At 59.3% G+C, this 12,228-nt stretch overlaps 1 protein-coding gene across 2 annotated transcripts; it reads right to left on the bottom strand.

The window, feature by feature from the left end:
* Window positions 1–1,850: 1,850 nt before the first annotated feature.
* On the bottom strand, window positions 1,851–10,680 carry FADS6 (fatty acid desaturase 6). Of its 2 annotated transcripts, none has more exons than XM_040530448.1 (7): window positions 10,595–10,680; window positions 6,080–6,465; window positions 4,866–5,032; window positions 4,455–4,635; window positions 3,666–3,853; window positions 3,017–3,196; window positions 1,851–2,398 (listed from the first exon to the last, which is right to left on the bottom strand). In XM_040530448.1, exons 1-7 carry the CDS (start codon window positions 10,663–10,665, stop codon window positions 2,249–2,251), a joined length of 1,323 nt encoding a protein of 440 aa, XP_040386382.1. In that variant the 5' UTR covers window positions 10,666–10,680; the 3' UTR covers window positions 1,851–2,248. The 2 variants fall into 2 exon arrangements, with proteins under 2 accessions (XP_040386382.1, XP_040386383.1); XM_040530449.1 differs by lacking the exon at window positions 10,595–10,680 and adding an exon at window positions 6,762–7,097.
* Between the last annotated feature and the right edge of the window lie 1,548 nt (window positions 10,681–12,228).

Raw genomic sequence — 12,228 nt, 5'->3', positions numbered from 1 at the left:
GAGCAGGAAGCGGGCAGCACCATAGAGAGGCAGGGAGGGAAGGGCCGTGTCGGGGCCGCGCTGGCCGGCGCTCTCTATGGGCGAGTCCTCCACGGTACCCAGGGGAAGTGAGCCCATCAGTGCCTGGGCTTTAATTGCGCTGGGTTAATTAATGCACAGAGTGGTTTATTGTAAAGGGCTCCTGGGGAAAGCGAGCCCAGAGAATTGTCCTTAAGCCATCCTCATGTGCTGCAGCAAGCCGGGAGCAACCCGCAGCATCCCCCAGGGGTGGTGAAGGGGCTGGTGCTGGAGGCTCCCAGCTCCGGTCTCTGTGACGGGCCCTGTTTTGTCCCTGTTTTATTTGTTTTTAAGTCCCTGTTATTGCATTTCATCCCCCATTACTGCATGTCAGATCTCACACAGGGCACAGCGATGGGGTCCGGGGGCGCAGCGGCTGGGCAGAGGCAGAATGGGTGCCGGGGGTCAGGCAGGCACCAACGGGGCTTCTCTAAAAGCAGTTTGGACTGAGGGGAGCTTACAGCCCGAATCTGTTTTTGATAAGTGTGGTAAAACCCCCATGTCTTCTCTCACATGCTCCAGACTCGGTTCCTGGCCATCTGCCTGCAGCGAGGAGCGGCGTTTCCAGCAGCTTTAAGGCCCGTGTTTGCACTCCCAAGCCCCAGAATTAGTGCAACACAGCCCCCAGTGCACTGCCCAGAGAGACAGGGCTGGTGGTGTAATCCCAATATCAGCATTATAACATCAACCCTAGCAAGGGGAATCACTCAAGGCAGAAATCCAGGGGGCTCTGAGCACGGGTCCCCAGAAATCTCCCTTTTAGGCAGAAGCAATGAGTTTGTTTCACTGACCTCTGCCAAAGCTGCCACCTCTGACAGCAAATGAAGGCATATTTAAAGGTGTATTTCCCAAACAAGTCACCTCCCGCTGGCTGAAGGCCCTCAATGCTTGCCATTAGATGGCACTGCATTAAACAAGATCCCCCCCCAAACCCACTGCGCACAGGGCTGGTGATCCCTGCAATGCTTAAAAACATTTTGGTACGCATCTCTTTGCATCAGGGGAGGAGAACAAGCGTTTTCTGCCCACCCTGCTCCCTACCAGGGGGGGCAAAAAGCTGAAGGTCCACTTGATGCCAAAATGATCCAATCTGAACCAAAAGCACCACTTATAGGCACTCACCCTGAGTTATTCTGGCACACGCAGCAGAGCCTGGCTCTGCCCCCCTGAGCCCTGCCACCCCCACAGCCTCCCTCCCACAGACGTCACGAAATGCATGCTCTGGGATTTTTGCCCTTTGGATGTTTCACAATGTTCTGGATCAATAAAACCACACAGGAGAGGACACGGTGACCCCAGCACCAGCAGAGTGGCTGCTCCACTATGCCAGCATCCCCCGGGAAATCCTATTTGTGCCCCACAGGAGCGAATCCAGGGACAGGTTAGTGAAACCCAGGGTTGGTGCCACCTCTTGTGCTGGTCCCAGTTTGACCAGTTGCCTTCTCTGCTTCACTCACCCCCATCGGGATGAACTTTGTTATTAGGCTTGCAGGGTCGAGATAACAAAACCACCTGGGGAAAGGCAGTGCCAGCATCCTCCCCCCCTGGCAGCGGCACAGCAGGATGAGTCCAGCCCCGGCTGAATGGGAATATCTCCCAGGCTCGTGCAGGCTGGAAATCTGCCTGTCATCCTCCTGCTGAGCCCTGAAAAAGGCCTGGCAGGAACCGCGGCGGCTGCTGCTGGGGTCCCCCCCAGCACCCCCATACAGACACCCCTGTGTGAGGCAGGACCCCCACGGGATTCGCTCCAGAAAATAAATAAATAAAGAAGATCCACAGCAAGAGGCTGAGGCTGATTTGTCAAATTCTTGTTCCTGGAGGGACTGCTCGCCCCCCAGGTCGGGTAAAGCACAGCAGCAGTGACAGCCTCTCCGGGGGTCAGCAGAGCCCCCGCCACGTCCTCAGCATCTCCCCACAGCCCCCAGGTGTAGGAAGGGTGCCCAGGGGACACGTCCCTGCCTGGAGCCCACAGCCAGCAGGGGGCTTGGCTTTGCTCTCCCCAGGCATGAACACAGAGCGGGTGAAGCTAAACCCTGGTTGTGAGTGGCTCTGGGGGGCCAGGACCCCCTTAGGGACCCCGGCGTTGGCATGGCTCAGCCCTTTTCCTGGTGCAGCTACCCAAAAGCAAGCCCTCGGGGAGAGGCATTCCCCACACGACTGCTCGGGGGACCCCCGCCAGCAGCCCCCCGCCTCACTGGATGCCCACCAGCTCCGTTATGGGGGGCGCGCGGACCATCAGCTCCTCGTACTGCCGCAGGAAGAGCCGCAGCCTGGCGCCGTAGGTGTCCTCGTTGTAGGGCAGCTGCTTCTCCTTCAGGTACTGGGACACAACGGGTTTGATCTGCAGGGGCAGGGGCACAGTCACCCTATGCAGCAGTGCTGGTGTTTGCAGGTTTCCAGCCTGGCTCCCTGACCATGAGACCCCACTCGTCCCCAAACAGGGCTGGAGAGGCATGAGCCACCACCCTGCTGTGAAAATTAAAAGGAAGGCAGCATCCAGCTGCAGCAATGAGGGGAATTCCCCTGGCCAAACACCTCTGTAGGGTTAGGACAGATGTCCTAATGAGGCTTTTAATGAGGGCTGGCCCCACACACTCCCCACGTGTCCCCACAGTTATCCCCATGTGGTGGGGTTGGTCCTACCCGCCCCATCAGCACAACCCTTGTGCCAGCACTCCCTCCTCACGATTATTCCATTTTTATCCAAAATTAAGGTCAAAAAAGGTGTTTAAATGGATGGAGATCCCTGCTGGGGCAGCGCTCACACCCCACTTTTAAAACGCATCCCATGCCTCGGAGCAACAGGGACAGGATCAAAAAGATCAGAGCCTGCCGTGGACTCTTGGTGAGGCTAATTACAACCTTGGCAGCACCCGGGACGTGTCCCAAGAGAAGAGGTAGGAGCACCCGGAGCACCAGGAGGGTGCTGGAGGCCGGAGGAGGCTCGTGGCCAGCTCACCTTGAGGCACATGTTGTCGGACAGGCCGGGGAAGAGGTGGTGCTCCACGTGGCAGCTGATGAGCGAGTGGCCGAAGGCCCAGTCGAGCAGGGCATTGCGGGGCAGGTTGAGCACGCCCAGGCTCATCAGGTGGATGCGCTTGGGCTTCCGATCGGCCGCAAACATGGGGAGGCCGATGTGCTGCAAGAGAGGTGGGGTGGGTCTCGTGGGCCCCCCCGGGGAATGCGGTGGCTCCGGCTGCACTGAGCTGAGGGTTGGCTGCCAACCCAAGTGCTGGGTCTGTCCCCGGGGTTGCTCTTCTCCAAGAGCAAAAACCACACACAGAGCCACTGAGGAGCCCCCTGGGGTGTCATCCCCCCTCCCCCCCCAAAAAAAACCTGACCCTTAAAGCCAGCCATCTGGAGGAACTGCACCACCCGGGCTGCATTCCCAAATGCAATCGCACCAACCCCCTAAACCCATAGGTCACCATGGAGGACATCACGCAGCCCTTCCTCCCCGACTTTCTTCCAGCCACATCCCTCTTACAACATCGGCACGAGGGAGATTGCAGCCAAGGCTGCTCGCCTTCAGCTGACACAAGAGGCGAGGCCGGGGCCAGGAGGTGGCTCCGGCACCATCGGGGCATCTCGGGGCTTCGGGTTTGTACCTGGAATATGTTGACGTGGATGTAGGGGTGAGCCAGGAGGGAGCGGGTGAGCAGCATGCAGAGCAGGGCCGACCACGGCGACTGGAAGCCCGAGGCGTGGAGCAGCAGCCAGTAGTGGCAGTACAGACCCAAGGACATGCAGCACACGGTGCGCAGAGCCACCTTCAGCCCCACGTCCCTCAGCAAACCTGCACAGGGAAGAAGAGGCAGGACGTGATCGTAGCCCATCCCCTCTCCATTTCCCCTTCCTCTCCAAAATCCCCACAGAACTGCTCATTTTTGGGATCGGGGATGCCCCCAGAGCAGGACCCCAGCAGTGGGGCAGGGGCTGGGACATCACAGGGTGGGTTGGATGCACCCTCATTTCCTATAACCTACCGAGTCGCTGTCCGCACTTCTGGCATTGCCCTGAGCTGTGCGTTCAGCCCGAGGGCTGTGCTCCCAAAGCCTGCCAACATTTTCCTGGGCTCTTCTCCCTCAGCCATCCCTTGGCACTACCATTTCTTCCAAGTCACTGCCTTGCCTGCCCGAGCTCGTCATGTCCCAGCCCCGCACACCTCAACCCTGTACGCAGGCAGCAACACCGAGCTGCCAGACTGAACCCTTTACGGCCAAATATCTGCATTAAAGGAGAACAAATCCGGGGCACTTCAGGCTCACGATGGCTTTTGTAAGAGCTTTTTGTGCTTGACCCAACGAGGAAGGCCTGGAGCATTTCTGAGTACCAGCAGCAAGGAGAGAGCCAGGTCACCCCAAGCAGGACCGGTGCCAAGGCTGCTGGGCACGTACCGAGTGCCACCAGGGGGGTTATGATGGGCACGGCGAGAGGTGCAACAAACATGTAGACGTAGCGGTTCAGGAAAGGGAGCTTCCAGGTGCTGGAGTCGCCCAGGCCGATGACGTTGGTGTAGCCGTGGTGGAGCTTCACATGGTTGTAGGTGGCTTGCTCAGCCGTGAAAGCTGAGCAGAGCTGGGGGACAGGAGAAAGGAGAGGTGATGTCAGCAGACATGGACAAGGATCGGGCACTATGGATAATGCTCTGCACCCCACAGGCTCCAAACCAGGCTGAAATGGACTTTTAGAGCTGGGAACCATCCCCACCGTTCACGCTTCTGCCCTCAGCACAGACCCACAAATTGTGCTGGTGCTCACCGTTACGGTGCCGACAGGGCTTTTGGGGTCTTCCGCACCCCACTCACCTCGATGAAGAAGACAGCCCACACTTTGCCCCACGACTTGGACTCGGTCAGGGCGTTGTGGCTGGCCAGGTGGCTGCCCTTCACGGCCAGGGTGTGATGCACCACGCCGAGGGTGAGGATCCCGGCCAGGAATGGGATGGCCCGGGCTGAGCGCAGGCACAGGAACCCTGCGGAGAAACCCCCAGGGACCAGGGCTCAGCCACCAGCACACGCTGCAGCACTCCTCGCCTCCCTCCTCTCTTGCTCCACCGAAATGTGCTGGAGGCTGCCCTGAACCTGTTTTTCAGACATAATTGCAGGTATTTAAGCTGCCCGAGCCAGTAAGCCAGCCAGTAAGGCTGACTCCACACCGCCCTTCGCGGCCAGGCTGCAGGTTTGGCCACTTCCAGCCCCGATGGCACCGGGTGTGCGCACCCCGCCCGTCCCAACCCGGCCCCATCCCAGTAAGGGCCAGCCAGGAACCTGCAGCACCTAGACCTGGCTTTGGGCACAAGCCAGACGAACCCCAGGACAGGCAAAAGAGGGAAAACAAACTCCCCCCAAGAGCCACAGGGCTCTGCATCTTGTGGGTCACACCTGGTGGCAATTTTATCCCAATATAATCTCCCAGACTCAGCCAGCAGAGGAAGGACAGGGTATTTCTGGGGGACAATACGACTCTGCTGTAATTTCAGCAACCCCAGGTATTCAAAAGCAAAATAGGCACCGGCCTCAGCTTCCTTCTGCTCTGGTAGACCACTGTACATGCTCGTATCCCCCCAGGTCCCAGTGGGGGACAGGGAGGGCGCAGCCCCCACCCCGTGGCCATACTGCCCTGTTCCTCCTCATGCCTGCTGCTGCCTGGGGGACAATGGGGGGGGGCCCCCTCCGAAGGCCACCAGCACCCACGGGTAACACTGAGCGCCCCCCTACGCCCACCACCACCCCAATGGCACCCTCAACCCAACCCTATGGGTTTCCCTGCCCGGCTGCTGGGCACCGCCAGGCACCCACGACCCCACATCCCACCCCGTCACCCAGCGCAGGCTTTCAGGGTGCCCCATGGCACAGCACAGGGTAAAGGGTTTATCGCAGCTTTGTTACAGCTTAACAGCAGTTAATAGGCTTTCAGCACAACATCCCCCGCCGTACACACCTCCGACACAAACGCAGCAGGACCCCAACACCCCCAGGACCCCCAGAACCCCACACCCCAAGGCTCAGGGGGCTCCTACCTGCCGGGAGCGCGAGGAGGCTACAGGCGAGGATGCAGGCGTCCACGCCGTGCCGCTCCCACCAGCTGCTGCTCTTCACCACCTTCTGCACCCGCTCCGAGAGCTCAGCCATGAGGGACTCCTCGCCCCCCAACACCCCAGACTGCTCCGGCTCCTTCCGTGCTGGCTGCAGCCCCCCTCGAGCATCTTCTCCCCGTCCGGCGGCCACGTCCCCATCACCCAGGGCTGGCTCCAGATGGGGGTCCTCTGCCGTCACCTCAATCCCGCTGCCACCTGGAGCTTTCCCATCCTCGTGGGGCTCACCCCGTGTCCCCCCGAGGCTGGTGGCACCACTGGCATGCTGTCCCCTCCACCTCGCCACCTCCCCGTCCTCCAGTGGCATTGCCCTGGCAAGTACAGGGGACACAGAGCCCCCAGCACCCAAGGTGAGGAATTAACACCCGGGGTGCAGGAGAGCACCCGGAGCCCAGCCCGAAGCCTTCTGAGCCTCGACGGTGGCCTCGTCCCTCCCGTGTCCTCCCCCCAGCCTCCAGCGCCGAGGCCGGGCTCCGCAGCTCCGGATGAAGGACACGGGAAGGGCGGGAGTGGGGGGGAGCAGAAGGCCACGGTAATAATAAAAATAAATAAAAGAAAGCAAAGCAAAAGCCCCTAAGGGGACCTGGAGGCGCAGCCCCGTACTCACGGCTCCCCCCCCGGCGCTGCGCCCCGGTGCCGGGCGGCGGCGGAGGCTCGGGGAAGGGAGGAGCGGGGGAGGCCGGGGAGGAGGCTGGATGCAGATGAGCAGCCGCAGAAATCCGCCCCCGTTCCCCTATTCGGGAGCACCGAGGGCACCGGGAGAGGGAGGAGGGAACGAGAGGAGGGGGGGAAGGATGGGGAGGCAGCGGGGAGGCTGGAGGGAGGGGAGCCGGGAGGCAGGACCAGCCCCGAGAAGGCCAGGAGGAGGATGCGGGGTAGGGGTTGTAGGGTTGGGATAGGGTTTTCTTTCCTCCGGAGAGCAGGAGTGGTGCAGCCCAACCCGCCAGGGACAGCTCCAAGGGCAGGCTGTGGGATGGTGAAAGAGGGAACGTATCTGTGGGGCTGAGCCCTGGCCCTCGCTTGGTGCCTCCTCTCCTCCCATGCCGCTGTCCTGAGTTCTGTAAGAATTTTTGTAAGAATTCCCTCTCGTTTCCATCTCTGCCTCCTGGTTAATCAGGCAGAAACAGCACGGGACTGAGAGCTTTTGGGTCCTGTGCACAGCCCCTGTGCGTTTACAGAAGAAAGCTAAAAAAAAAAAAAAAAAAAAGCATCACTTTCCCACCAGACACCGGATTTCTCCTTTCTTGTTACTTTTCCTAACCAAAACCTGAATCAGCTCAACCAAAAGGCATTGATTCACCAAAACCTCAGTTAACACCAACTCCACACGCGATGCTGGTTTGCTGCACCCGACGCTGGGGTTCCCAGCCCCAAATCGGGACGGGCTCAGCACCTCCTGGAGCAGCAAAACTCTGCAGCAACTCTTGGGGAGGCAAACCTCACACCACCATTGTGCCAGTCCCTGAACCCCAGGGGACTCTCATCACACCCTGGAAAAGCAAAAAATAAAAATAAAATGAAATTAAATCATATCTGCTGCCAAAGGCAGAGCTGAGAGGGGGTTACAGAGCTGCCGGGTCTTCTCTTACATTACAGCAGCTCATCTTATGAAGGATCAATTCCAGAGCCACGGGCACTAATAAAGAGAAATATCTGAAGCCGCAGCAAGCTGAAGGCCTGGCTGCAGCGGGCGAGTTCAGCGATTCATTTTGATACACAGCTCATTTGTCACCACCAGCTCATTAAGGAGGGAAGCCCCAGGCCAAGGAGAGCACCCGCGGGTGGTGCTGAGCTGGGGGCGAGCACAGGAAGGTGGTGCTGGACCTAGTGATGGGCTGGGGGACGCTGCGGGGTCTGTTCCTTCCCAGTGCCTTTGTTACTGGAGGGAGCAAAGAGTGGGTCTGCCACACCTGCAGTGTCACTGCCAGGGATGGTGGCAGCTTGGTGACAAGCCACAGTCTGAGCTTGTCCAGCTCCTGCTCGGCACAGCCACAGGCGGTTGCACAAGCTTGGGACGGGGCAAAACGGGTTCTGTGGCAATGGGGCAGGAGGAGACGGAGGAGGAAGAGGCAGTGGTGGGGCTCAGCCTCATGTCCAAACCCCAAATGAGTCAAGAGGATCCCACCGCAGCCAGGGCGAGCGTGCTGGTGTGCATGGTCCTGGGACCAGGGACCACATCTGCGTGGGAGAACAAGCAGTGGGTTGGAAAAGATGCAGGAAAGGCAGAGTTTAGGCTCCAGGGGACAGTTTCCTACCCATTTTGCTTTAAGCTGTAGCCAAGGTGGGAGCTGTGCCCAGGATGATGCTCACAGGAGAGCAGTAGCTGTAAGGATGGCCTGTGGGAGAGGACAACCAAAGAGACCACTTCCCAGTGTCAACATGGGGCACACGAAAAAGCAGGCTGTAAAACCCTTCCCTATGCTCCTGAGCCTCCCGCAGAAGGAGTAGGAGCCCTATAGCACTCATGGGTCAGCTTTTGGGTCCCGAAATAGCCAGGGGATGGAGACAACCCAGGACAGAGATGTCCCTGGGGCACCATCCCCAGTGGAGCTTCCCCAAGAGCAGAAAGGGGAACAGTAGCAAACAGAAACACCCAAAATGAGGCTTCTGGTCACTGCTGGATACGTGCCTGTATAAACCACGGCACGGAGCGGGCTGGAGCCCAGCGAGCCCAAGGGGAAGCACAGCACCAAGCAGGGCTGGCACTCAGCCCTACACCAAGGACGCTCAGCTGAGGCTGGGCTGGTTTTAGCTCAGATTGGGTGGGCACCAGCACCTCGTGGGTACCCCAAAAAGCTCATAAATAACCTGAAAGATGTGCAAGGCTCCCCAGCACAGGAGGAGGGACATAAGCAGCTCCCAAAAGGCACAGACCCCCAGCAACCTCCCCTCCCTCCTTGCCAGGGAGCCAGGAGGTGGCCTGCCCCCTGCAAGGGCAGGGATTTTCAGCTAAGCGCCAGCAGATTTGGGGTCGCAGCCCTAAATCTGCTTCTTTGCAAAGCTCTATTTTCAAAAGAGAACTTAAACCTCCCATTTACGTCTTATTTTCCACCACTTGCAGGCCAAACCACCCAACCCTGCTGCTCCTAGCAAAACCACAGGGATGAAAGCAAAAGCTGATTGCCCCCCACCGCGGAAACAAACACCTCCAATTTTGTAGGAAAAACACAGCAAAGACTCACAAATCCCCCAGCACACAGCATGGATCAGCACAAATGCCAGCCGTGGAGGAGCAAGCTGCCCACTGCCACCAGCCCCTCACAGCATGGGGGCCAGCATGGGGTCCCAGGAGCACATAGGGCAAAGCCACCAAAATCTTTAGCCACCAAAATGTCTATTTCCAGCCCCAAATCCATGAGCTGATCATATACCCACAGCATTTACACCTCGGGATGGAGGGGGGCAGACCTCTCAGGGCAGTATCTCCATCCCCACAGCCACCTGCCCTGCAAACCCTCCTCATCCTCCTCCTCAGGATGAAGGAGCAGGTTGCAGCTCCTGGCACCAGGACAGCACCACAGTGCCCCCCTCACAGACCACCACAGCCCCATCACCCCCAGCTTGGCTTTCCCTGGGGACATCCCCTATTTAACACCTGCGTTTGGATGGGGTTTCCCCTATTATTCCCTGGCTGCACACATTTGGGTAATTGGTTTAATGAGGGATTAATTACTGCCATCCCCTTCCCAGCAGGCAGAGATTAAGCTCATCCTCTTCTTCTTTTGGGGTCCAACATGTCCTCAAGGAGGACAAGCAGGCGGGTTCAGCACCGAGCCCCAAACCTCACCCCGAGCCCCAACCCCGAGTGAGGAGCTCCATCTGCAGGCAATGCCCAGCCTTGCCCCTGGGACGCCCAAAAGCTGCTCGGTGCCCCCCGATATTTGGGGGATATCTGGGGAGTGGGGCTGCAGCGCATCCACCAGGCGCCCCAAATCATCCAGCCCCAGGGCTGAGGGCTGCGGGATGAAAAAATTATCAAGCAGTGGATTGAAAAGCCTCAGGGCAGGCACCAGAGGGAGTCACAGCTCCACCGTACGCCTGCCCTGATGGTCATTTCACCAAAATATTGGTGCAAGAAGCTCCAAAAGGGTGAACATTCGAGCATCCCTGTGGCCGATCCCCGGCTCCCTTTGTCCCAGGGGATGCTCGTGTCCTTCAGTGCTGCGGGGCTGGGAAGGGGCTGGCGAGATGCAGGATCTGTCCATGTCCATTTGGTCACCCCACGTGCTCCCAGCCCTGCTGGGACGTGGCGAGGCCGTGCTTTTAACTTCAATAAATATCCTCTCTGCTGCTGTACCCGGCTGTTTGCAGACAGTGCTGGGGCAGCAGGACGATGGCAAGCCAAGCACAAGATGCCGACAGAGCAGAGACAAACCTGGGTGTAAACCACCAGAACCCATCCCTGCCCACATGCACCCCAAATCCCTCCTGAGGACTCACTGTGTGTTCACCACCGGCCCTTTCAGCCACCACTGGAATGTCCTGATACCGTACCGGGATCTTGTTTTCATTTTTTTATATCAGCTGTGAATAAAGCAGCTGTCATCCACCCGCTGCTCCATCCCGGCTTAATTTCAAAAGCCTGGCTGGAGGTGTCAACTAATCACAGACTTCCTCCACTTAGCAGCTCAGAGTGCAGGTAATCATTAGGTTGTGTGCCTCCGCTCTTGCCCCGACCGAAACTGCTTGCCCCCACCCCTCGGTCCCTGGCGTCACCGCCTGGCAAGGTGTTACCCAATGCGGGGCTCGCTGCAGGATCCGTCCCGCTCCGTGAAGCCGAGCCTGCCACCCCGCAGCTCTGCATGGGCACCACTCTTTGCATCCCCTCCTGCCCCCCAAAAAGGGAAATCCAGGTCCCTGCAGGTGAGGATGGCACCAAGCATGGCTCCAGCCCCGTTTGGTGGCCGAATATTGGGGGTGATGCAGCAGGGAGGTGGCTGCTCGTTGCCAGCACCAGTTTTTTTTATTTGCAGCCGTTTGGCCCCATCAGCACCACGATGCACGCGGGAGAGATGTGCTATGGTCGTCTTGAATTAAACACATTTTTCATACACACAGCGCTGCCCAGCCCCAGCCCCCCTGCTCTGTGATGCCCTCCCAGTCCCCAGCCAGCAGCACGGCCACACACGTGTCCCCGCGGATGGGCGCTGAGCCCCACAGGCAGGTCCCCGGCACCAGCCGCCCACATGAAACTTTTACCGCTCCGCACGGGCAGAGGCTCTCTGGGCTGCATCCTCGGCCCTCTCTAGGAACAAGGGATGCTCCCAGCCTGCTGGCACTGCGGTGGCACAGGGAGGGACATGGGGCAGGACGGACCCTGCGGGATGCTGGGGTCCTGAACCCTCTGAGAAGCTTTCCTGAGCCCGGCACAGCTCAGCACGGCTGCACCGACGGCGGTGCCATTCGCTGAGTTTATTTTTCAAAGCCAGGCTTCCTGGTCAGCTCCAATGACCAGAAGGGGCATGGGTGAGGAGAGCAGGGTACAGCCTGGCACCAAAATCCCATTGCCTTTTCCTCCAGGAGTATCGGGACATGTCTGGCTGGGTTGTTGTGTTTGCCCGGGCTTAGGAAAACAGAGATAAGCCCTGACGAGAACCTCTGCTTGGACTCCGTCACTGCTTTTGGTAGCTCACGAGATGCCGAACAGGATCCTTACGGAAACCAGAAACACCTGCGAGATAAAAAGCTTTGTGCTCGTTAAAAATACACCCCAAAAGCTGCCTGCTGGTTAACAAAGCAGCCCCCTCAGCACCTATCCACCAGATAAAGGGCTGTACGATGCCGTCCCCACGCCCAGGATGGGCACTGCCCTGTGCCGGGCGCAGCACCGCAGCGGAGCTCGGTGCCACGCGGGGAGCACGAGGCCACCCGGGGCCAGGCGGGCAGAGGGGAAGGCAGGGCACACGCGGCCGTGATGTAACCTGCCCCCGGGGCCGTCCCTGGAAGGGCGCGAGCCACCCAGCCGGGGTGGGAAGCCGAGGTGCTGCGTCACTCCTGCGGGCTGCGGGCTTGGGTGGGAGCCAAAGGGCTGCCCGAACTGCGCCGGGCTCCAGGAACGCATCCAGTGTCGGCAG

The sequence above is a fragment of the Cygnus olor genome, chromosome 18 (genome assembly GCF_009769625.2).
Source record: "Cygnus olor isolate bCygOlo1 chromosome 18, bCygOlo1.pri.v2, whole genome shotgun sequence".
NCBI lineage: Eukaryota > Metazoa > Chordata > Aves > Anseriformes > Anatidae > Cygnus > Cygnus olor.
Note: the sequence above shows the minus strand (reverse complement) of the source record. Positions and strands in the feature narration are given on the sequence as shown.

Coding starts and splice junctions, on each gene's coding strand:
- FADS6 (XM_040530448.1), bottom strand. CDS start 10,665: ATGAAAACAAGATCCCGGTACGGTATCAGGACATTCCAGTGGTGGCTG. Junction 6,466..10,594: donor GGGCCGGTGGTGAACACACA/GTGAGTCCTCAG, acceptor TGTACTTGCCAG/GGCAATGCCACTGGAGGACG. Junction 5,033..6,079: donor CCTCCTCGCGCTCCCGGCAG/GTAGGAGCCCCC, acceptor GTTTCTCCGCAG/GGTTCCTGTGCCTGCGCTCA.